This window comes from Schistocerca nitens, chromosome 6 (genome assembly GCF_023898315.1).
Source record: "Schistocerca nitens isolate TAMUIC-IGC-003100 chromosome 6, iqSchNite1.1, whole genome shotgun sequence".
Classification (NCBI taxonomy): Eukaryota; Metazoa; Arthropoda; class Insecta; order Orthoptera; family Acrididae; genus Schistocerca; species Schistocerca nitens.
Genome location: NC_064619.1, coordinates 136,227,732 through 136,254,619, shown reverse-complemented (window position 1 = coordinate 136,254,619; position 26,888 = coordinate 136,227,732). Strand labels below are relative to the sequence as shown.

The 26,888-nt window shown below is 39.0% G+C and overlaps 1 protein-coding gene across 5 annotated transcripts in view; it reads right to left on the bottom strand.

The window, feature by feature from the left end:
* LOC126263701 (intraflagellar transport protein 74 homolog) overlaps positions 1 to 26,888 on the bottom strand; it is a 204,397-nt gene that overhangs the window by 152,270 nt on the left and 25,239 nt on the right. For all 5 annotated transcript variants that reach the window (XM_049960842.1, XM_049960839.1, XM_049960841.1 and 2 more), the window contains exon 3: positions 10,273 to 10,516. In XM_049960842.1, coding sequence (XP_049816799.1) covers positions 10,273 to 10,516 — 244 coding nt within the window. The remainder of the gene's footprint in view (positions 1 to 10,272; positions 10,517 to 26,888) is intronic.

Sequence of the window (26,888 nt, the reverse complement as noted above, 5' to 3'; positions counted from 1 at the left end):
AAATTTCTCAACCTGGAACAGAGATACTGTTGATCATTTTTTTTTTTCCTTTTCTGCATACAAACCGTGTATTACCATATGTCAAATTTCTACTCAATCTGTGGAAGAGCTTTTTTTAAATTTCTATTACAATAGCTTTGTTATGTGTTCCAATGGATGAAGTGGAATACTGTTCTTTAATTAACTTCTACATTTTGGACATGTGATCACCAATGCAAAGTCATCATCCAAAACTAGAAAGATTTACAAGTTGGCAGCTTCTTACTTATCTAATAGGAACTGGCAGCTAATTCAAATACCACAAAATTTCTTTTGAAGCAGGGAGAATGGCACTGTTTTGTTGATTTGTCTAAGTGCTGGCGCCACTTCAATCTGTTATCCATCTGAATGTATAGCAACTTTGCACACAGAGTTTCATGTAGTGTGTGCCCTGTTATTTTTTTTATTTTTTATTTTTTTCAGTGCCAGTAATTGAGATTTTTTTCCCGAATTGCATTACATTATTTTTGTAAGATTCAAAGACATACTACTTGGTGTGAATCTGCTGTTGGCCTCTTCCGCTATTCTCCTGGCTGTGACTGGTGTGGATGTATTTGAGGCCTTAATCAGTATATGTATCATCTGCAAAAATCATTTACGTACGTACTTAACAGGAGGGGGTCAAGTGTCAAATCTTACGTGACTCCATATTTAATTTTTTTGAATTATAAATTTAGTTTTACTCCGTGGACATAATTTGTGAATGTAACACCCTATTTTATGATCTCGAACTGTAACTTCATCCAAGTAAAGGGGATGTCATTAACATCATTACATTTTAATTTCATTGTAGAATTTAATATCACTCTGAACCATGAGAGCTAAAATGTAACTGATCCTCAACACAATGCGAATCTTTGCACATGTTATTATGCAGATATTGCAAATAATGTAATAAACAGTGACTACACAGATACTAGAAAGAAACAGATACTAGAAAGAAACAGAAAAACAAAGTACAGTCATGTTCCTCTTCAGTTTAGGTTTGTGGAATAGCTCCACATCAAATCATCCATGTTGCATAAATCCTTAAGAAAATGTCATCAGGAATTGACGGTATTTCTGACTGCATCATAGAGCTATGTATTACAAACATTTCACTGCCTCTTGCAGATGTTGTTGTTGTTGTGGCCTTCAGTCCAGAGACTGGTTTGATGCAGCTCTCCATGCGACTCTTTCCTGTGCAAGCTTCTTCATCTCCCAGTACCTACTGCAACCTACATCCTTCTGAATCTGTTTAGTGTATTCATCTCTAGGTCTCCCTCTACGATTTTTACCCTCCATGCTGCCCTCCAATACTAAACTGGTGATCCCTTGATGCCTCAGAATATCCCCTACCAACCAATCCCTTCTTCTAGTCAAGTTGTGCCACAAATTTCTCTTCTCTCCAATTCTATTCAATACCTCCTCATTAGTTATGTGATTCACCCATCTAATCTTCAGCATTCTTCTGTAGCACCACAATTTCAAAAGCGTCTATTCTCTTCTTGTATAAACTATTTATCGTACACGATTCACTTCCATAAAAGGCTACACTCCATACAAATACTTTCAGAAATAACTTCCTGACACTTCAATCTATACTCAATGCTAACAAATTTCCCTTCTTCAGAAACATTTTCCTTGCCATTGCCAGTCTACATTTTATAGCCTCTCTATTGTCCTCAAGAACATTGCCCTTATATAGGCCCTCTGTATACTCCTTCCAGCTTTCTGCTTTCCCTTCTTTGCTTAGAACTGGGTTTCCATCTGAGATCTTTTATCCAAAGGTCTCTTTAAATTCCCCTTAGGCAGTATCTATCTTACCCCTAGTGATATGGGCCTCTACATCCTTAAATTTGTCCTCTAGCCATCCCTGCTTAGCCATTGTGCACTTCCTGTCGATCTCATTTTTGAGACGTTTGTATTCCTTTTTGCCTGTTTCATTTACTGCATTTCTGTATTTTCTCCTTTCATCAGTTAAATTAATTATCTCTTCTGTTACCCAAGGATTTCTATTAGCCCTCATCTTTTTACCTACTTGATCCTCTGCTACCTTCACTATTACACCCCTCAAAGCTACCCATTCTTCTTCTACTGTATTTCTTTCCCCCATTCTTAACAATCGTTCCCTAATGCTCTCCCTGAAGCTCTCTACAACCTCTGGTTCTTTCAGTTTATCCAGGTCCCATCTCCTCAAAATTACCACGTTTTTGCAGTTTCTTCAGTTTTAATCTACAGTTCATAACCAATAGATTGTGGTCAGAGTCCACATCTGCCCATGGAAATGTCTTACAATTTAAAACCTGGTTCATAAACCTCTGTCTTACCATTAGCCTTTCATTCCTTACTCCCATTCCATATTCACCTACTACGTTTCCTTCTCTTCCTTTTCCTACTATCGAGTTCCAGTTAACCATGACTATTAAATTTTCGTCTCTCTTCACTATCTGAATAATTTCTTTTATCTCATCATACATTTCATCATTCTCTTCGTCATCTGTGGAGCTAGTTGCCATATAAACTTGTACTACTGTGGTAGGCGTGGGCTTCATATCTGTCTTGGCCACAATAATGCGTTCACTATGTGTTTGTAGTAGCTTACCCGCACTCCTATTTTTTTTATTCATTATTAAACCTACTCCTGCATTACCCCTATTTCATTTTGTATTTATAACCCTGTATTCACCTGACCAGAAGTCTTGTTCCTCCTGCCACCGAACTTCACTAATTCCCACTATATCTAACTTTAACCTATCCATTTCCCTTTTTAAATTTTCTAACCTACCTGCCTGATTAACGGATCTGACATTCCACGCTCCGATCTGTAGAACGCCAGTTTTCTTTCTCCTGATAACAACATCCTCTTGAGTAGTCCCCACACGGAAATCCGAATGGGGGACTATTTTACCTCCAGAATATTTTACCCATGAAGATGCCATCATCATTTAACCATACAGTAAAGCTGCATGCCCTCGGGAAAAATTATGAGCGTAGTTTCCCCTTGCTTTCAGCCGTTCGCAGTACCAGAACAGCAAGGCCATTTTGGTTAGTGTTACAAGGCCAGATCAGTCAATCATGCAGACTGTTGCCCCTGCAACTATTGAAAAGGCTGCTGTCCCTCTTCAGGAACCACACGTTTGTCTGGCTTCTCAACAGATAACCCCCCATTCCTCCATTGTGGTTGCACCTACGGTATGGCTATCTGTATCGCTGAGGCACGCAAGCCTCCCCACCAAAGGCAAGCTCCATGGCTCATGGGGGGGAGGGGGGGGGGGAGGGGGGGGGAGGGGGGGGAGCTCTTGCAGATATAGTCAATTAATTGACTCTTCCAGATACAGTCAATTAATTTTTCCTGACAGGCACATTTCCAGGCTGTTTAAAATTTGCTAAAGCGGTCCCTATTCTAAGAAAGGAGACAAATCAGATATATAAAACTATTGATCACTTATCTTATCATCAGGCTTTAATAAAATCATAGAAAAAGATATGTATAATAGGCTAATGAAATTTTTAGAGAAAAACAATTTTCTCACTGATACTCAGCATGGATTTAGGGAAAATAAATCAACAAGAGGTGCCATCTATGATTTTAAACACAATGCCCTGGAAAAAAAGGACAGTAAACAAACTGCCAGTGGCATTTTTTTACACTTAAGTAAAGCCTTTGACATACTGGACCACTAATAAAATGATTCAAATCATAGTTGACAAACAAGAAATACAAATAAAACATGAACTAAAGAAAAATACTAGGATACATTTCTTAGATGCAGAAATTAAGGGATCCATTCCTAGGCCAATCCTCTTTCTCCTCTATATAAATGATTTAGACCTAAACATTTGGTCACAAACAAATATTTTATTCGCAGATGACACAAGCATTCTTATTACAGTAAACATACCAAGTCAGCTACAATCAGCTGTAAATAAAACTACAGCACAGCTACACAGATGGTTTGAAGAGAAAAAACTACTGTTAAAAAAAGAAACAACATTCCTGAACTTCTGTTTAAAAGGTGATGCATGCAACACCAGTGTGACAATAAAATCTGACAAAATTTTGTTTTCTGGAAACAAAAAATTTTAGACATATGGCTTCAAAATAATTTCAAAGGCATACACATATAAACACTAAATAAAACATGTTATAGTCTTACAATATTAGAGAAGGAAAGTTGCTACTCACCATATAGCGGAGATGCTGAGTCGCAATAGGCACAACAAAAAGATTCTCCACATTGCAAGCAGCATCTCTGCTATATGGTGAGCAGCAACTTTCCTTCTCTAATATTCTTACATTCCTTCCTGGATTTTACATTGTTTGATGTTATAGTCTACAGTTACTCTTTGTTAAAGTAGGGTTTAGCACTGTCTGAATTGCATATGTTGCTCAATTCCATAGGATCCTACTGTACAGATTTATATTCTTGGATAGTACCACCTAGTTCACTGAAATACTAACCCAGAAAAGAACTGTAAGAGCAATGTAACATGCTTGAAAATGGATTCTTGAAAACCCCTCCTTCAAAACTAGTCAAGCCTCCTGCTTCCCTGTATGTAGATCCTAAAAATCTGTATGTTAGAAAGAAGTAAACAAAAATTTTAATATCCATGAACATATTATAACACAAAAGGAAAAGCTTCCATGTCCAGTCAGTAAGGACATCCGCCTACAAAACTTCCACAATATACAGTTGTATACAAATTTACAACAGGCTTCCACATAAGGTAAAAATGATATCATCACTCACACTCTTTTGTAAAACTTTAAGGGCATTCCTATTACATCATTGCTTCTATTCAGTAGCTGAAATTTTAGAACATTTGAGATACAAGAGACTTGAAACAAGACAGTGCAACTACTGCAAGTAGAGCAAGCTCTTTTGGGCATAAAGCTAAAATTTATGTGTCTATTAAAATAATACTGTATCTTTACTGTGTTGTGATACTGCTTTGTTTTGTGTTTGTTCCGTGTCCCACAATCTGGAAATTTTTTGGATGAATGAATAAATAAATAAATATGGCACCTTGGCTTCAGCTGCGAGAAGCTGCAGTCATGTGTATGTGAGTTGCTTTTGTGTGTGTGTGTGTGTGTGTGTGGGTGTGTTTTGCCTATTTTCGACAAAGGCCTTGTTGGCCAAAAGCTTATATTATGACAGTCTTTTTGTTGTTCTTATCTGCAACTCAGCACCTCTCCATTATATGGTGAATAGTAACTTTCCTTTTCATAATATTGCTTCATTCCATCCTGGATTATCCATTACTTAAATAAATATGACACACACAATTGAAAATCACAGAAAATGCGAAGTGATTATACAGGGCTGATTTACAAAAATCTAATGGATCTACTGTAGATGGTTCATTTTTTTCTCCCTATGTTTTCAGCTAATATTAGGAACAAATATATATGTATCATATTTCCTAACAGAGCAATATATAATTTTAGATGTAGCATCCAAACAGAATGTTACAATCAAATAATCCCTCCTTCCATTCCCCATCATCCTTTCGAAGCTATGTGTCTATGCATATTGTTCTTCTCCATCTACATCTATACTCTGACAACCAACTTACAGTGTGTGGTGGAGGATACTTCGTGTACTACAAGTAACTCCCCCCTTTCCTGTTCTAGTCGCTAATGGTTCAGGTGAAAGAACCAATATTGATAAAACTCTGTGTGAGCTCTGTAATCTTATGTTCATGGGCTTTTCTCATCAAAAAGTCAGTATAAATTTGAAAGCTTAATAAAGCACGGAATAATGTAGGTAGAGTGGTAAAAATTGACATACATGCTTGGAATGACATGGGGTTTTATACATATATATATAAAAAAAAGTTCACAACATGGCCGACAGATGGTGCTGGACAGCAAAACGTCAGTGACTGCGCATGACAGTCATGTATAAAAGGAGCTGTAATGAGAGAGAGAATCAGATGCACCAACAGTCACAGCATGTTGACGTTACCTGAAAAGGCGCTTTTAGTGAAGCTGTATTATCAGAATGGGGAATGTGCTAGTTCAGCGTTATGATCCTATCGCCACAGGAAGGGGATTCGAACGGGTAAAGGCCCGTTGACAAATGCAGCTGTGGCGAGAATGATTTCGAAGTTCGAAGGCACGGGTTGTTTAGACGATAGACCCCGTAGTGGCCAACCGAGCACAAGGCGTAATGCTGCTGAGACAGTTCCGGAAGAAATGGAGACTGTAGCAGGTTTGTCTATGCATGGGGAAGTCAGCGCTCGTGCAGCTGCATGTCACACTGGCATTCCATACACTACTGTTTGGTTGGCACTGAGGCGTACCCTCCAATGCTATCCGTACAAAATCCATCGGCATCATGAACTGTTACTTGGCGATTTAGTGAAGCGGAGGGCATTTGCGGTGTGGGTGTTTCAAAAGATAGCGGAAGATGACGATTGGTTGAGTAACCTGTTGTGGACCGACGAAGCTCATTTCACACGCCATCTGTCGGACATTCTTGGAACTTTTGTGTTTACTTGATTCTAATAAAACCCCATGTCATTCCAAGCAGTGTGTCAATTTGTACCTCTCTATCTACATTATTCTGTGACTTATTCAGTTTTTAAATTTATACTTACTTTTTGATCACCCGGTATATGCATATTGAAGGAAGCAATATATTGGATGACTCTTCTAGGAATGTAAACTTTGAGATTTTGACAGTAAACCCTTTCATGATTCACATCATCTATCTTGTAGCATCTGCCACTGGAGTTGGCTGAGCAGCTGTGTGGTGCTTTTGTGCTTACTAAGTGAATCTTTAATGAAATGCGCTGGCCTTCTTTGGATATCCTCTGTTACCTCTATCAATTCTATATGGTAAGGATTCCATACAGACGAGCAATATTCAAGTACTGTTCGAACAAGGAGTTTGTAAGATACCTTCTGTGTAAGTGCACTTCACTTGTTGAGGATTCTTCCAATGAATTTGAGTGTGGCATCAGCCTTGACTGTAATTAGTTTTATATTGTTGTTGTACTTTAAACTTCTCTATACGCATACTCCTAGATAATTTATAGGTGTTACTGCTTTCAGTGATTGTTCTGCAATTGTGTAATCATACAACAATGGTTTTTTCTATTTATGAACAATACTTTAAATTTGTTTATATTACAGGTCAACAAATAATCTCTGTAACAATCGTTGGTCCTCTGCAAGTCTGCAATTTTCAAAATTGTGACTTCTCTGTATACAACAGTATCATCTGTGAAAAGCCTCATGGAATTTAGGACATTATCTACTAGTTCATTTACATACAGGGTGATTCAAAAGTAACTGTAGACACTTCGTTAGTGTAATGTGTGGATCAAAATAATAGTAAAATGTTAGACACAGTTTTGTCTGAAACTGCTTTATTTCAGAGTTATGATTCATAATGCCATTTGTGGTAGGCATTACACTGTGGGCCAGTACAGCCTTTTGGCATTTATGGCATGTCGTGTTCACCTGCACTTTGACTGCTGTCGCTCTGTCAATGGTGCCGCTGCACATTTCAGTCAATATGCAATGTTGCTTATTCTGATAAGAGGGCAGGTTGTACAGGACCAATTGCTTGGCCTGCCAGATCTCTGGATCTCAACCCCTGGACTTCCACAATTGGGGCTGCTCAAGGAGCTTGTGTAGGGTGCTGCAATTGCGAATGTAGCACAACTACATCAGTGAATTGAAAATAGTTGTACAACTGTGCAGAAAGAGATGAATGGAGCCTGCAACATTTTGAGAGGGGAAAGAAGTTGAGCGCATCTCGTCTTTACTTACAGGAACATCGTTTTGAACATATCCTGGGGTAAGCATACAGTGCATGGTAGTGTCATTTGGGTCCCTTTGTGTTGTTGGTTTCTGAGAAGAATTAATTTTGTGTTGTTTGTATTGCACTTATGAACCCTTTTCTACGGCATAATTCCAAAATAAAATAATTTCATACAAAACTTTATTTAACATTTTAATCTTATTTTGATGCATACATGACACACATGAAGTGTGCACAGTTACTTCTGAAGCACCACATATACATGGTGAAAAGTGTTGGTCCTATAACACTCTCTTGGGTTATGAATAAAGTTACTTTTATGACTGCAGATTTTAACTATATATGACGGTAGTATCTGTTCCCGAAAGAACAGTTACCGTCGATGACCATGCAGCTTTGCTCGAAATGAAATGATAATTAAATAGACACCCTAGCTGCAAGCAGGCATTGATACACTTCATTGGGGACATGAAAATGTGTGCCCCGACCGGGAGATCCCGGGTTCGAGTCCCGGTCGGGGCACACATTTTCAACATGTCCCCAATGAAGTGTATCAACGCCTGCTTGCAGCTAGGGTGTCTATTTAATTATCATTTCACTGCAGATTTTCTTAACTGAGAATGACATGCTGCATTCTGTTTTCTAGAAACTCTTCAATCTAATCAAACAGCTGGTCTGATATTCTGTACACTTTTACTTTGTTCATTAAGTGACAGTGCAGAACTATACTGATGCCTTCTAGAAAGAAAATTAAGAGTTTAATGTCCTGTCAACAGTGAAATCATTACAGACAGTACCTTCTGAAGTCAAGGAACACGACTCCAACTTGAGTGCCAGTGTATCTACTGCACTCTGGTCTCATGGATGAACAGAGCAAGCTGAGTTTCACATAGCAGTTATTTTTGGAAATCTTGTTGGTTCCTACAGAGGAGGGGAAAAAGGTCATAATACATGAGCATAAAACATATACCATAATTTTGCAACAGACTGCTGGCAGAGCTATAGGCTATAGTTTAGTGTGTTTGCTCAATGACCCTCCTTGAAAATGAGAATGACCTGCATTTTTATCAACTACTAGGAACACTTTGCAGCTTCAGCAATCTATGGTACACTGCTGCTGGAAGAAGAGTACATTCTTTCATATACTTTATGCAGAATTGTATTAGTATCTGATCCAGTCTAGTGGCCTTTCCTCTGTTGAGCAATTTCTTTTACTGTTCTATTTCATACCAATATCTTGTCATTTTGATTTTTTTTTTTGCTACAATTTAAAGGAGGAACAATAGTACAATCTTCCTCAGTGAAACACTTTTAGAAAAAGGCATTCAGTATTTTGGCCTTCTCTTTATTATAGTCTGTTTTGATGGCATTTGGTCACAGAATGTCAGGATGGGAGACGTCAATCTGTTTACTGGTTTAACATAAGGGCAAATGTCAGGAGTTTTCGTCAAGTCGATATAATTTTACTTTCAAATCCACTGAATGTTTCATGCCTTGATGTCATGTTAATTTTGCCTGTGCCCTGTTTTTGTTTGCCTGTGACGCTTTGGCTATGTTTTGGCTTTGTTTTCGTAGAAACTTTCTAACATAGCTGTCAAACCATGATGGTTCTTTATTATCCGTCACAAATTTTCTTGGCTCATACCTGTTTAGGGTGTATTGTACAATACTGTTGAACTTTGTCCATTGAAGCTTGACGTTTTCAGTCATGGAAAGGAATTTTTCATGTTGACCACTTAGGTAGTCTGAAATATATTTTTTGTTCAAAATGGCTCTAAGCACTATGGGACTTAACATCTGAGGTCATCAGTCCCCTAGACTTAGAACTAGTTAAACCTAACTAACCTAAGGACATCACACACATCCATGCCCGAGGCAGGATTGGAACCTGCCACTGTAGCACCAGCGCAGTTCCGGACTGAAGCACCTAGAACCATTCGGCCATAGTGGCCGGCTGTATTTTTTGTCTTTCTTGCTAAGCAGAGATGTATATTTTGTGCCATTTCTTATATACAGATATTTGTGAGTACCGTTACAATTGTTTGATTTTGATGATGTGGACTACTTACAAAAATACGTTGTATAGGTTTATAAAACATTGGAAAGTTCGAGATGAAATAACAACAATATTATGAAAAGGATAGATTGCTATTCACCATACAGAGGAGACAGTGAGCTGCACACATGCACAGTGAAGATACTGCTATACATTTAAGCTTACGGCGAAAAGACCTTCTTCCAAAGTAGAAAATACACACATTCATGCACATGACCACTGTTTCTGGCGGAGGGTAGAGACATGAACATGTATATGTGAGTGTGCCTGTGTGTGCATTTTCTACTTTTGAAGAAGACTTTTTGGCTGAAAGCTGAAATGTATAGCAATTTTTTTGTTGTGCTTGTCTGTGACTCAACACTTCTATACAGGGGGTAGCAATAGGTCTTTTTTAGGTTTATCCTATAATTTAATACTGACCTGTAAGTTCAGCTGCCATTTCTTTAACTCTCTTGTCATAAATCAAAAAAGTTGCTTGTTCAGCTGACCGAGTCTCAATATCCTTATTCAAATGACTTATTTCAGATGAAAGTTCTCTGATCTTCATCTGAAGTATTCCTTCAAAATATCGTTTATCTTCAACTTGCCGTTTCTGTGGTCCTCTGGAAGCTGTACGGAGTCCAGTCAGCCCCTGTTGTGTCACTGGTCTATCCACGACATTCAACTTGTAAAATTAAAAACACATACAACTATTGTAGATTGATGGAAATAAAAACTGGCATTTAAATCTAAATTGGGCTAACAGCAAAAGTAGTGGGACATGCTTTTTGTTTTATTCTGCAAGTACTTCTTACTTCTTATTTTATGTAACAAACCGATATGTCTTATTACTCACTCATTCTTCCATCATGAAAAAATTCTCTAATGTCATTTTAAAAGCAGCCATTTATAGCCATATCCACATTAACAAAATTCTCTAGTTTCCTTTTAAAAGCAGCCATTTACAACGATATATTAGCTAACACAATATATATTTTTGAATGAAGCATCTCACTCCTTGGAGAAACATAAAAGTGTGTGCTTAGATGATATTTCTGGCAGGATAAAACTGTATGCTAGACTGGGAGACATTTGCGCATTTTGCTAAACACTGCTGTGCCCAAATTAATTTGTCAGATATATAGAGTATTCAGTGTCCAAACTTGCATCACAGGCCAACACACAGCTTCATCTGCCTATGGTCTTGACAGTTTAGCACGTAGACCACAAATTCATAGGAGAAATATAAATAATGTTTCATTTTAAAATTTAACTTTCAACTGTAAACAAGCAATTGTAAAAGCCCAACCATTATATTGGCAGTCCAGATGATGCATCATTACATTCTTTCATTTAAATTACACATGATTCATGTGAATTTCCCAGCAGAATGTTAAATATTAGTTTTAAATCAGAGATAGGAGAACAATGCTAAGAATGAGGAAAAGTTGTATTTATTTATTGAGTGGGAATGATTTTTCAAAGTGAGCTTTATATTACCGGACAAGCTGAATGTTTTATTTAATGTTAGCTGACAATATACGAGGTAACAACACAACACAATAGCTCTGCTACTTGATAAGAAAGTCCATAGCTAGTACTTTGGACTCATCATTATGATAGTCAGTGGCATCTACACAGTTCCAAAGTGCCAGAACAATTCCAAAGACTAGGCTACAAACTTGATGCTTGAATGGACCACTTGTATCTGGAGACTACCAAATAATGTTTTCAGATCCCTGTTTGATCCAAATAGTAAAGCAATTGATCATCTCAGGTTCACAGTCGCAGGTCACAGTTCGTAGTAATAGATGGCAAATCATCGAGTAAAACTGAAGTGATATCAGGTGTTCCCCAGGGAAGCGTCCTGGGACCTCTGCTGTTCCTGATCTATATAAATGACATGGGTGACAATCTGAGCAGTTCTCTTAGGTTGTTCGCAGATGATGCTGTAATTTACCGTCTAGTAAGGTCATCCGAAGACCAGTATCAGTTGCAAAGCGATTTAGAAAAGATTGCTGTATGGTGTGGCAGGTGGCAGTTGACGCTAAATAACGAAAAGTGTGAGGTGATCCACATGAGTTCCAAAAGAAATCCGTTGGAATTCAATTACTCGATAAATAGTACAATTCTCAAGGCTGTCAATTCAACTAAGTACCTGGGTGTTAAAATTACGAACAACTTCAGTTGGAAAGACCACATAGATAATATTGTGGGGAAGGTGAGCCAAAGGTTGCGTTTCATTGGCAGGACACTTAGAAGATGCAACAAGTCCACTAAAGAGACAGCTTACACTACACTTGTTCGTCCTCTGTTAGAATATTGCTGCGCGGTGTGGGATCCTTACCGGGTGGGATTGACGGAGGACATCAAAAGGGTGTAAAAAAGGGCAGCTCGTTTTGTATTATCACGTAGTAGGGGAGAGAGTGTGTCAGATATGATACGTGAGTTGGAATGGAAGTCATTACAGCAAAGACGTTTTTCGTCGCGGCGAGATCTATTTACGAAATTTCAGTCACCAACTTTCTCTTCCGAATGCGAAAATATTTTGTTGAGCCCAACCTACATAGGTAGGAATGATCATCAAAATAAAATAAGAGAAATCAGAGCTCGAACAGAAAGGTTTAGGTGTTCGTTTTTCCCGCGCACTGTTCGGGAGTGGAATGGTAGAGAGATAGTATGATTGTGGTTCGATGAACCCTCTGCCAAGCACTTAAATGTGAATTGCAGAGTAGTCATGTAGATGTAGATGTAGATGTATGTTCTGTACAGTTGTTTTGAAGTTTATAAATTTGAATAAGATCTGAGTATAACTGAACTATTATTTTCCACTGTGTTGCCTTTGAATACAATACAGCAGCTGAGCTCATGAGTAGGGAAGTGACACAGTATAGTCATCCACAAGTAATTTAAAAAGTGGCAGCTATATTGTAACACATGCTACTTCAGCTTTCAAATATTTGTCCAAACAACAGCATGTATAACAGCAGTGCAGCAGCAGATGTGGCAGCCCCGTCATTGGAAGAAGGTGAGTCCTCGGTTCCAGGTCCTGATCAAAAGTATCTGGACACCTGTTAGTATGGGGTGTGCCCAACCACTGCTTTTACGATGCCTTGAACCTTTCTAGGGACACTTTCAATGAGATGTCTGAATGTCTGCAGAAGAATGGCTCCTCTTTCTTCCTCAAGAGCCAAAACTAGAGAAGGTAGGGATGTTGGACACTGGGGTCTAGAGCAAAGTCAGCATTCTAACTCATCACAAAGGTGTTCCAATGTGTGCAAGTTGGAACTCTGGATAGGCCAGTCCATTTGAGGACTATTATTGTATACAAACCATTACCTCAAAGGTTCTGCTTTATGAGAGGGAGCTGTACCATTATGCGTATGTAGGCGAGCGATTTGCCTGCCTGAAGTTAATATGAGGGGACGTGAAAGTGTTGTACAGCTGAATGCTATCAGGCCCAGGGTGCATCACAGCAGATCCAGCTAAGTGACCAATACCGGCCACCCAGCTACAAAGATGAGCAGTGTCGCCAGAAACAAATAAATCCCAAAGCTGGTTATCTGGACGGTTGTCGCTACTATTTCAGAGCAAATAAACATTTTCACAATGAACCTCTGAATTAACAACTTTTAAACACTTTATGCAATTTCAACATACAGTATCTTAGATGACAGCAATGTACTACAGTTATAATCTCTAAAAGCTACATATCTGTATCTATTTTATTTCTTGATTTATAACATTTTTTTTATCTTCTCATTATGCTAATGTTTGTCAAAACATCATATACTCCACAATTACACAGCAAATGTGTACAGCATACAGCATGAATACCTCACTTTTTGTCATACTTGTGTATTTATTTTATGATCAGTTTACTATTTTGCCAGTAACTTTATTTAAATATTAATTACAACCGATAATACAAAATCTTGGTAATTTAAGAAGTGGTCAGTCACCATGCGTTAGCTGACACCACCTTTGTAAAGAGTTCCAGAAGATGCTTCCGACAAGCAGGCTTAAATAATTCTTTAAACAATGTTTAAAGACAATCTGTTGTCATTTATTGTGAGCGCACTTGCACAAGAATACTGGATTATTTATTTATGGACAAATCTTTATTTATATCCGCTGTGAATGGTCTGAGTGTGGCTGAATTTTTATATTATTTCTTTATTTAGATATGGTCATAAGATGTTAGTTTAGTCCAAGATGTGGTCAAGTTCAGTCAAATAATGTCTATAGAATGTAAGAATGATGTATTGGTAGGGACGGCCTTCAGCTAATGGCAAAGCACACAGTAGTGGAAAATTACGGGAGTCAAGTGGAGGCTGGAACTTTTTGAGTGAATAGCTCAAAGGAGTGCTCTGAGGCACTTTTATGTGATTTCTAGAAGGAGGCAGATGTGACTGTGGTAATGAGTGGTATCCTATCATGGTCATGTTTGATTGTGAGTGGTGAACAGTCAGTACCGTACTTTAACTTCTGAAGGGACTTCATATATCAAGAGGTCCAAACGTGTTCCAGAGTGAGACTGTTAACTTTTTCTGCTTGTATTACAGAACTGAGAGCAGACAGACTATGAGTTACTATTCTCTGTATCACATGTCATAATTTGAAAATCATCATGTAGAACTCTGAACTGTTTTAACTTTAACTTTGTATTTTTGTATTTTATTAACTTGCAATTCTAGCCAAAGTCTAGACTATTTGACTGTAGGATCGCAACAGGTTATTATTTGCAGTGAATTAGCTGCAAGGCATGAAAGCAGACATATGCAGCTCGACCCCATGACTACATTGAGCTATTCTTTTTAAACAGAGTCATGCATAGTCCAAGTACCTAAAGCACAAGTAACCAGAGGTAAAGATGCTTCTATGGGATGCTCTATGTTGGAGCAACTACACAAGCAGCAATTGTTAAGTACCATCGCAGTGCAGTGTCATACTGATACAATTATATTCACCAAACTGTTCCTCAACTGTACACAGATCCTTCCATATTTAGCATTCTCTTAAGCACACAGGGGGACAGCACACTACCATGAAAACACCCCCATACCATAATACCGCCTCTTCCCTATTTCAATGATGGCACTATACATGGTGGCATGTAGTGTTCTCCAAGCATTCGCCAAATTCAAACCCTTCCATCACACTGCCATAGGGTATAGTGTGAATCATCACTCCAAATCACCCATTTCCAATATCCACTGTTCTTTAAATCACCTCTGTCTCGCTTAACACTGATCACAAAAATTTGTGGCTGATGAGGAGATGCTTGACCACAATACCCCATTATTTTAACTCCCTACAAATGGTCATCATGCTAGCTAGACTGCAGTAGCACTTTGGAATTGATGAATGACTGCTTCCACTGATTCCACACATTCTTTTTACAACCATCTTCCATAGTGCTTGACAGTCCCCATCCATCAGTTCATGAGGTTTGCCTGGTCATGGTTTAGCTGTGGTTGTTACTATGTGTTTCCACTTCACAATCTCATCACCAACAGTTGACTTGGACAGCTTTAGAAGGATGGAAATGTCCCTAATCAATCTGTTACTCAGGTGATATCCTGTGACCAGTCCCTGTTCAAAGTCACTAAGCTCACCTGAATGACCCATTCTGCTGTTACTGCTTCTTTACTGACAACACAAAACTCCCCACCTCCTCTCATGACATCTAATAGTTAATTCTGAATTACATAGGAGTGCCCAGATACATCTGTTTAGATAGCATGTAGTAGCACTGGTCTGCTTGTAATATGCCTCACTTGTGACTGCATTACCCCTTGGTAGCTGTGCTGCTGATATCTGATGTCTTGTTGTAATTTGAATGAATGACAAGTTCAAAATTACGGACACAACACTGCGTAGTTAGCTTGACACTTTTTCACATTTACTGATGCAAATATTACTATGCTGAACAACTTGTTTAAAATAATTTATACAGTTTATTTCTCACACCTTCTACTATAAATATTTGTTGGTGGCTACAAATTTTCAGTTCAGTTCTGTACGCAGTTCAGATGTTTGCATCACCTGAAGAAAAACCCATATAGCTATTCACTGCACAACAATGTACCGAGATGAATGTTACTCGAGAGCTAACTTCAACACAGAGATGTTCGCGTGTTGATGGTTAAACTAGAACTGCCTGCACAAATTTACATTTATTACAAATTAAATGTTGTAGGCATACCTGATATGTGGCTCTTGGCAAGTTAACACTTGGCTGCTAACTCAAAGAACTACATAAAGAATTTTACAGTGACTGACGTTGACACTTAGGTATTCACCTGTTGGTGACTAAATGTGGACTGTCTTAATCATTGTTCTCTGCTGAAGTTGGTTATTAACATTTTATTATGAATGATTATTGAAACTGGCTATTAACTTTTAACTTATAACAAGGAAAACAAAAAATTACTGAACATAGAACTGCAATGAGTTGTGAAGTGATCTGATTTAGCTATGGAATGGATAATGTGGAAACTGATAAAATTATAAATAGTGTATTATGAAGACAATGTATACACTTTCAGAGACTCTCAGTTCCCACCAAATCTGGATAATTTACTTAGTTTTGTATGAAGACAATGTATACACTTTCTGAGACTCCCAGTTCCCACCAAATCTGGATAATTTACTTAGTTCTGTAGACTGAATAATTGGCACACTAACATCTTTTCCTAGTACAAGTGAGAATTCTTGTAATCAGAAAAATTAGGGCTATAAAACAAGGTATTGAATTTTGGAAATAAATGCAATAAAGTAATTGTTTTCTGCATTATCATATACTTATCGTTCAGAACACATCATACAATAGAGAAACAAATTTATATTATTATTATTATGAATGGAATAAGAATGAGTGGACACTTTGAGATAGGTGCTGTATTTCCATGAGAAAGATGGTCTCAGTCAACAATGTAGGAAAAGACTGCTACTTACCATAAAGAAGACACGGCAGGTTGCAGACAGGCATGATTAAAAGGCACCAACATGTAGCTTTTGGCCAAAGCCTTCATCAGTAAAGACCCCCCCCCCCACACACACACACAAAAGCAAAGCACACCTCATGCACACATGACTGTCAATTCCAGCATTTTGGCCCAAGATGCTGGAGTTGGCGGTCATGTGTGTGTGTGTGTGTGTGTGTGTGTGTGTGTGTGTGTGTGTGTGTGTGTGTGTTTACTGACGAAGGCTGTGATCGAAATCTATATGTGAGTGTCTTTTAATTGGCCTATCTGCAACTTGATGTGTCTTCTATTTGGTAAATAGCAATCTCTCTTTTCCTACATTGTTGATTGATATTCCTATCTGGAATTTCCATTGTTTGATCATCTCAATCAGATTATCTTCACTATAGCAGATGCAGCAAAAATTATTGCTCTAAAATGATGTGTGTCTGAGTATGAATAAAAGACACAAGACTTCAGAAAAACTGACTGCTACGACTGAGAACTAGAGCAGTACCAAAGGCAAAATAGCTTGTGGTTATTTGGTGTAGCAGAAAATGAAGTGGAACACACAGACAACCTGCTCGTATAGATTGTCCATGAAAAATTAGGCATGGAAGTAAGTAAGGCAGTCACTGACAGGAAACATAGGGTGGGATGAAGAGTATCAGGTGCTACAAGAGCTGGAGCATATTCCATAAAACACTGGAGTTTTTTTAGCAAAGGCACAGTTAACAAGAGGAAAAAGATGTGACATATGAATGACTAATGGTTTTGAAAAATGCCATATACTATTTTTCCCTTCAGAAGATGCGGGCTCAGAATGGCACAGTAGTTACCAAGACCACAGCTGGAAAGAAAATAGTTACAAATATGAGAGAACTTAATATCATTAAGTGAAAATACATGAGCCAATCTGTAAAGTCTTGGTTTACAATCAAACTAGTGTAATATACTTTATGCTCTGAAATACTATTCTGCAATTGCACTGACGCAGTAATTATTTTACTTGTGCCTTAACCTATTGTGCATTACTCTTATCTGTGGTTATTATTTAATTTTCGTTACTGCTAACACTTCTAACTATTTTTGCTTTGCTCAAAAATTCTCTATCTGTTTGTACTAGTGACTCTTTTCATCAATTATTTTACCCGCACATCTTCTTTGTTATCTCTGTTCCAAACTCCTATTTACAAATATCACAACCAATGTCATTACATTACTTTCTAATTAAATTGTAGGTTCTTATGCTAATCTCATACTTATGAGGTGTGTGAGAGAAGCAATGAGGCTGACAAAACTGTGAACGATCTGGCAATGCTGTGTTGTTCTACTTGTGTAGACTGGTGTGGTCATCCCTTCCAGATGCTCAGTCCACGATGCAGCTCCGTACAGCCATCATGCGATTTTTAAGAGTACCTTCAGTGAAGCTGTGTTTTTGTCGTGTGTTACAAAAATGGAACAGTAGAATTTAGAGCAATGTTATTCCATCAGATTTGGTGTTAAACATTTGGAATCCATGGGTGTGACCTTGACGAAGTTGGAACAGGCCCATGGCGAACATTCCTTATCAAGAGCCCAATTTTTTCATTTGCACAAACCATCTTTGGAAGGCCAAGAACATACTGAAGATGAACCTCACTCAGTGAGACCTTCAGCTTAAAAAACCAATGAAAGCTTTGAACGTGTGCATGCTCGTGTGAGATTGCTGTATACTTATAACTTGAATTATCCAATGTCTTATGCATCAGTTGCTTTGTAGACAACAGGACCCATAAATACAGTACATTACAAGACAATACAATACAATACTGTTCCTTCAAGACAAACTGTCAACCATGTGTTTTTCAAAGATGTCCTTGAAAGGTGTAGGAAAAGGGTAAACCGAGTGAGACCAGACACTGCAAACGCATGGATGCTGCATCATGACAATGTCCAATGTCACATGGCCATTCCTATCACAGAATTTTTGACCTCAAAAGGCATTTCTGTTGATCCGCAGCTCCCTATTCGCCTTCTCTGAGTCCTTCCGAATTTTTTTCTTTTCCCAAAATTGAAAAATGTCTTAAATGGTTGTCATTTTGGGCCTCTGGAGAACATTATGAGAAATGAGACTGACATGTTAAAGGACCTATCAGTTGAAGCCTTTCAGCACTGCTACAAAACTGGGAACAATGACTCTGCTGGTGTATAGCTGCCAAAGGGAACTACTTTGAAGGACACAACATTCTTGTTTGAATAAAATAAAAACTTTGTTAGATAAAAAACCAGTCTCATTACTTTTCCCACACATCTTGTATTAAGTTTGCATTTCTCCGCTGGTGCACTGGCCTTGTAATTCATCCCTATTTTTAACTATTCTGATCTGTATAGTAAACTAATTACATTTCATCCTTTCAGACAGGGTGTTACATTTTTCACACTTATCTCTATCTTTTGCCATATCTCCTCACAATGAATATTCCGTCTCTATTTTCCATTCCTTCATAATTTTGGAAATCCTTAACACTGTGATCTCTCCATTAGGCTCCATAAGTAAGAATCTCCTCAGACATGCAAAATCCTGTTCATTCCTGAGGTATGCCACTTCCTGGCAATGTGGTTCGCTGTCCGTCAGGTAAAGGCAAACAGCCTCCTGCAGACCACCCAAAATCATATTTCAGAGCTGTTAGCAGCCCACTTAAGTCAAAGAGAGTTGGTATAGGGTAAATTTATTTTTCTTTGTTGTAATTGCTGTTTGTTATGTGTTGTAGAGGAAAGAGAACTGAGAAAGGTGCAACTGAATGCAGTAGCAAGCAGAAATGCCTGCAGGAGCTCCATGCCACCCAAGGAATAAATGAACCTAAACTAGCCACAGAAAAAAGCACAGAGGACCAATTTTTAGAATATGGATACTGTTCAAGTACTAATAGCTGTTTGTTTGGCAAAGTTTAATAGTTCTCTTCCATGTTGCAACGTGGGCTGAATGGGCATTTCTTATTTCAGGTTCAAAAGGGACAGATCAGAGCAGAGGTCTTAAAATGGTGGCAGTGAGTCACACTATTGAATGGACGTCTTTTACTTGATCCTGTCATTTAAGGAAGTCCACAGTTAATAGTCAAGCAGCATCAGAAGTACAGATCTTAGAGGGACTAAGATTGAAGGGGACAGTTAATCAGTTTGGTTTGTAACTGTTCAATAGGTCTAGTAATTTCACAGGTAGTGGAGTGACTGGGAATTTGACTTGACAGTTAGTAGTGGTATTGTGATTGGGTATAAGTCTGTGAGTTATCTTAAGAACCTTGGTTTCTTAGGCATTATTATTGGATTGTGCTAGAGTAGATGTCTATTTGGTGTTGAACTCAGTTTTGACTGAATACAGGAGGTCAGTAGTTTATGCCTTAACTGAACCACATCCTTAGTGAATGGATTCTGTCTTTTAGTGGGTGGTACATTGTTCTGCATTGCATTGGGTACTTGGAGTAGACCCAATAGTGAAAAATGATTGTTAATACGCTCTACTGATGCTACCTGGTATTACTTATTTGCTTATGGACACTCTGCCCAAATCTTGATAAAGATTGCTTGTTGAACAAATTAGAGTTTCTGTTTTTTACTAGAACCTGCTGGACAAGACTCTATTTAACACTGTGAAAATTGTTTGGGAAGTGTATCAATTGAAGTTAATGCCTGCTGTGGGGTAGTTTTGCTAATATAATTTCAATTAGTAATCAAGTGGCAGTAGAAACAGCTGTGTGTTTGTGTAAAACAATAAAAACTGCTAAAGTGTGCGTGTGTGTGTGTGTGTGTGTAAAAATGAGCTGTTGCCTCTGCTGCTTAATGACTAACTGAAATTATATTATCAAAATCTACCCATGTTAGTCAAGGTGTTTGTGATATTCTGTAGTTAAGACTTGTAACTGAAAAATAGTGCAAAAATAATACATATATACAGAATTTTCTTTAAAAAAGTTTTAAAAGGAAAATAAAGAAAATGCAAAGAAAGAGAATAGTGACTCCCACAGTAAGTGGTTTCAGAGACAGACCTGTGACCTCATATCTGAAAAATAATATCCTAATTTCAATTGTACATCTACAATATTAGGGAAAGAAACTTTACGAGATGGCTTGAGTTCTTTTCCACTATGAGCAAGAAAACTGAAGTCAAGGAGATAATAAATGAACAGATACTTCAATTATGACTTTATTGGTAGGAAAATCTTCACTTGGTTAAAATTAAAACTAACAAAAGACTGATAGTGAAGATTTTGTACTATATATAAAAGGAAGAAGTTGTTGTTGTTGTTGTGGTCTTCAGTCCTGAGACTGGTTTGATGCAGCTCTCCATGCTGCTCTATCCACTGCAAGCTTCCTCATCTCCCAGTACCTATTGCAACCTACATCCTTCTGAATCTGCTTAGTGTATTCATCTCTTGGTCTCCCTCTACGATTTTTACCCTCCACACTGCCCTCCAATGCTAAATTTGTGATCCATTGATGCCTCAAAACATGTCCTACCAACCGATCCCTTCTTCTAGTCAAGTTGTGCCACAAACTTCTCTTCTCCCCAATCCTATTCAATACCTCCTCATTAGTTACGTGATCTACCCACCTTATCTTCAGCATTATTCTGTAGCACCACATTTCGAAAGCTTCTATTCTCTTCTTGTCCAAACTAGTTATCGTCCATGTTTCACTTCCATACATGGCTACACTCCATACAAATACTTTCAGAAACGACTTCCTGACACTTAAATCTATACTCGACGTTAACAAATTTCTCTTCTTCACAAACGATTTCCTTGCCATTGCCAGTCTACATTTTATATCCTCTCTACTTCGACCATCGTCAGTTATTTTACTCCCTAAATAGCAAAACTCCTTTACTACTTTAAGTGTCTCATTTCCTAATCTAATTCCCTCAGCATCACCCGATTTAATTTGACTACATTCCATTATCCTCGTTTTGCTTTTGTTGATGTTCATCTTATATCCTCCTTTCAAGACACTGTCCATTCCGTTCAACTGCTCTTCCAAGTCCTTTGCTGTCTCTGACAGAATTACAATGTCATCGGCGAACCTCAAAGTTTTTACTTCTTCTCCATGAATTTTAATACCTATTCCGAATTTTTCTTTTGTTTCTCCCACTGCTTGCTCAATATACAGATTGAATAACATCGGGGAGAGGCTACAACCCTGTCTCACTCCCTTCCCAACCACCGCTTCCCTTTCATGCCCCTCGACTCTTATAACTGCCATCTGGTTAAAAAAGAAGTTAAAAAATAAATAAATAAAGAACTGGAAGTAATGATCCTATACAAGTATTTGATTAATATTGATACAATTAGACAGAGGTACTGGTATTTGTTTAGTGCTGTAGAGAGCGACGCACTAAGTTGACTTCAATACATTTGGTTATTCAAAGGAAAATAGCTACTGTTCTACAGATGAAGTACCTATTTGGATATATAGAGTCGCTGGACAAAAAAAAAAAAAAAAAAAAAAAAAAAAAAAAAAAAAAAATTTGCACACACACATCACCATGCCTAGTATGGTGCAGGAAACCTATTGGCTTTCAAAGTAGCTTCCAGTCATTTCTGTTATAACGTCAAGTTTAACACATATATTTCAAAACAACACAATACATGTAAGTCACTGAGCAAGTTGACAAAGCACGATATGTGAACATGGTGACATTCAAATGAGCACTGAGTCCAAGTCTAGCGGCCGCTGGCTGGCTAGCCACTTAGGTGACGCGGCTGCTGCATGGCTGGCAGACAGCGCTGCATGTAGAGGACGCACATGATTGCGCGGCGGCACTTTCAATGATCGGCGAGTCACAACACTTTTCCCCCCTTTGAAATGTTTGCACAGGTTTTGATGGAGGTGACCTGTAGATTGCTAATGTCCATAGGCGTTGTTTGACTGGCCGTAAAGTCTCGAGGAGGAGGCTTACCGTACGGACAGAAGTGTCCCCAATGATAACAGGTCGAGATGACAGGAGACGTAGGGGTCGAATCTGCTGCCGCCCCGTGCACCAATTTGCCCGTTGTGGCAAGTCTGGTTGATACAACAGGAGACATGGGTGATGTGTCGGCGTCCGTAGGAGAAGGAGGTGAATAGAGTTGCTCGAACAGATGATGGTCATCTGGTTCCTGCGTGGGCACATCTCCTGGTGGCTCCATTCTTGTACTGGCACCGAGATGATGGTGAGAGGGCTGTGTTGTGAGTAATGAGAGATGCCAAGATCCCGAGCGTCAGGTAGAGCCGAAGGTGGTGTAGTGGCAGGTGGCAGTCGGAACAGGTGTTGCCGGCACACGAGGCCGAAGCTGGTCCGAATGACACACTGCAACACCCATGTCCATCTGGATTTCATAGAGGCGTCGGCCACGGTGTCGTAAGATGCGGCCCGGACTCCATTTTGGCTGCCTGCCATATCCCCGTACCCATACAAGGTCGTCGGTGGTGAACCGGCCAAGCAAAGGCACCCGCGGCCGTGAGGTGGAAGCCCGCAGAAGATGAAGTACTGTGCGGGGCTGTCGGCCATGTAAGAGCTCAGCCGGGCTGTGGTCGCCCATGGGGATGAAATGGTAAGAAGCCAGAAATTGGAGAAGCGCATCATCAGCAGCAGAAGAAGAAGTCAGAAGTTTCCACATCTGAGCCTTAAATGTGCGGACCAGTCGTTCAGCCTCGCTGTTTGACTGTAGATGGAACGGAGGGGCCGTGACATGCATGACGCCGTGACGAGCACAAAAATCCGCAAATTCGGAAGAGGAAAATTGCGGACCATTATCAGTAACAAGAGTAGGGGGAAGGCCTTCCAAAGAAAAAATGCGGGCGAGAGCATTTGTGGTTGCCACAGTGGTAGGCGACGTGCAACGGACAATGAAAGGAAAGTTAGAGTAGGTGTCAATTACAAGTAGCCAATAAGTACCTAAAAAAGGTCCCGTGAAGACAGCATGAATGCGCTCCCAGGGCGTCTCACGCGAAGGCCACGGTGACAAAGATGACTTCGAGGTGGCGGCCTGTGACGCACAAGGACCGCAGGCAGTGACCATGTGTGCTATTTCAGAGTCAATGCCAGGCCAGTACACATGACGGCGCGCCAGAGATTTTGTGCGAGAGACACCCCAGTGCCCTTGGTGAAGGAGGGGCAAGACCGAAGCACGCAAAGACGCAGGTACCACAACATGCGGCGAAGCATTGTCGGTGGAAAGGAGGATAACACCATCCCTAGCTGTGAGGTGGTAGCGCAAAGCGTAGGAGTTCCACAACGGATCAGAAGTCTTAACGGTCGATCTGGCCAACCCTTCTGAATACAGCGTAAAACCCAGGAGAGGGTAGGATCAGAACCCGTAGCAGCCGCCAGCCGGTCCCCGGTGATGGTGAATCCGTCCACAACCCGCTGCTCGGCAACATCCAGGTGGAAACAAAAGTTCGTCCCTATCGAATGCCAGATCAGGACCCATGGGAAGGCAAGACAGAGCATCGGCATTTGCATGTTGAGCCGTCGGCCAGAAATGAATCTCAACTGAAATGAGACAAGTAAAGAGCCCAACGCTGGAGGCGGTGTGCAGCCTTGTCGGGAAGTGACATTGATGGATGAAACAAGGAAACAAGTGGTTTGTGATCCGTAACAAGATGAAATTTGGATCCATAGAGAAAAAACACCAAACTTAGGAAGAGCATAAATAATGGCCAAAGTTTCTTTTTCAATTTGCAACCCAGACAACTACAGAGGAATCTCTCTCCTAGATTGCACATATAAAATTCTATCCAAGATCCTATATGAAAGAATCAAGGAGCAATTAGAACAGGAGTTAGGGGAATATCAGGGAGGTTTCAGACCATGGAGAAGCTGTGCAGAGCAGATAATTAGTTTAAAATTGATTATGGCATACTACAAGAAACGGAACAAACCTCTGGCAATAACATTTGTAGATTTTAAGAAGGCATATGACTGTCTCCACAGACCTTCAATATTAAAAATTTTAAGAAATCTTAGACTCCATCCAAAACTAATTAAAATAATACAACTCACTCTAACCAACACCAAATCAAAAGTGAAGTTTAGAGGAGAAATTTTGGAACCATTCCTCATAAAAACAGGCTTAAGACAAGGTGACTGCCTATCACCATTACTTTTCAACTGTGCACTGGAATACATAATGAGAGAATGGTACAAGGACAATCCAAAGAGGATAAGAATTGGAAGTGCAAAAGATGATATTAGCTTAAACTGCTTGGGATTCGCTGATGATCTTGCTCTCCTAGCCAACACCGTTCAAGAAGCCAGGCAACAAGTGAAATCACTACAAGAAATAGCAGAGAAAGTAGGCCTTAGAATATCATTTGAAAAAAGGGAGATTATGCTAACTGATCCACCACTTGCAAACAAAATTACAATAGGAGAACAGGAAATCAAAATTGTCGATAAATTTAAATATTTAGGCGAAATAATAACATACAATCTAAATGAGAAGCCATCATGGCAAAATAGAATAAAAAAACTGAACTATGCAAATTACATTACCAAAACTACATACAACAAAAAAAGCCTATCTATAGATGCAAAATTAAAACACTATAAAACAGTTACACAACCAGAAATAATGTATGCAGCTGAAACTATCTTCAAAACAACTAATACAGCAGAAATTGACAGAATACTAAAAATAGAAAGAAGAATAATTAGGACATGTATAAATAAACAGTATAAAATAAATGGACATTGGAGAATAGCATCAAATGAAACAGTATATAAGAAAATAGAACCAGTCATGAGCACAATCAGGAAAAAACGCATCTCATTCTTTGGACATCTGATGAGAACTCCAGAAAACAGAATTAGTAAAAAAATAACACAAAAATTGTGGAATAGCAAGAGCGACATTAAATGGATCACAGAAATTAAGGAAGATATAAAAGAACTTCAAATTACAGTAGATGACCTAAAAAACAAGACAGAGAAAACCAGAATACTGCAAGACCCGCAAACCAGACTACAAATGAAAATCAATAAAAGGAGTACAGGAAGAGTTGTCTCAGATGAAGAAAGAAAGAAAATATCTGAAAGAATGAAGAAATATTGGGCAGACAGAAGAGCAAAACACCTTTCATATAATAATATCCTCTAATAATTATATTACCTAAATATCATATTAAGTTATTGTCGAACCAAATTGTATCCATGTGTAACAACTTGTATAGAACTTTGTATTTTTGACTACAGTGGTCCATTGAAGGCCATAAAATAAATAATAATAATAATAGACAGACAGAAGTGAGCACATTTCAGCAAAGGACAAAGACGAAGGTTCTTTCAAAGGTGCCAATTGCGACAACAACCAATACATTTGAGGTGAAATCCATGAAAGGAACAGAGACTTAAATGTTTGTTTGTCTGTGACATGAAATGCTAAGAAGTGCTGTCGAAGACGTTTTTCGTAATCAGACCAATCTTCCGCCGTCTCGTCGTAAGGAGGAAAAGGAGGTATAGACAATGACGAGAAATGTCCCGCATAGGATGCCGCGACGAAATCGCGAATCGCCAATGTTAGAAGCATTTGCAGTTCTATGAGACCTTGCAATAGTTGCTCTACAGTAGCCATGGAAACCGGCTGGTCAACGATGAAAAGGAATAATCCCATCCTCGTCGCCAATTGTTATAACGTCAAGTTTAACACATATATTTCAAAACAACACAATACATGTAAGTCACCGAGCAAGTTGACAAAGCACGACATGTGAACACGGTGAGTTTCAAATGAGCACTGAGTCCAAGTCAAGCGGCCGCTGGCTGGCTGGCCACTTAGGTGGCGCGGCTGCTGCATGGCTGGCAGACAGCGCCGCATATAGAGGATGCGCGTAATTGCGCGGTGGCACTTTGAATGATCGGCGAGTCACAACAACTTCTGTACAGATAAATACAAGTCCTGTGTGGTTTTCAAGGGAATCTTATACAATTCTTTCTGCACAGTAATGGCAAGTTTCGGTGAGGAGTATGGAAGTGGATGGTGAATACCCACCCTCCTGAACAAAATAGGCCAGAAAGGCTCCATAATATTGAAATCTGACGATTATGGTGGCCAAGAGAGATGTCACAATTCA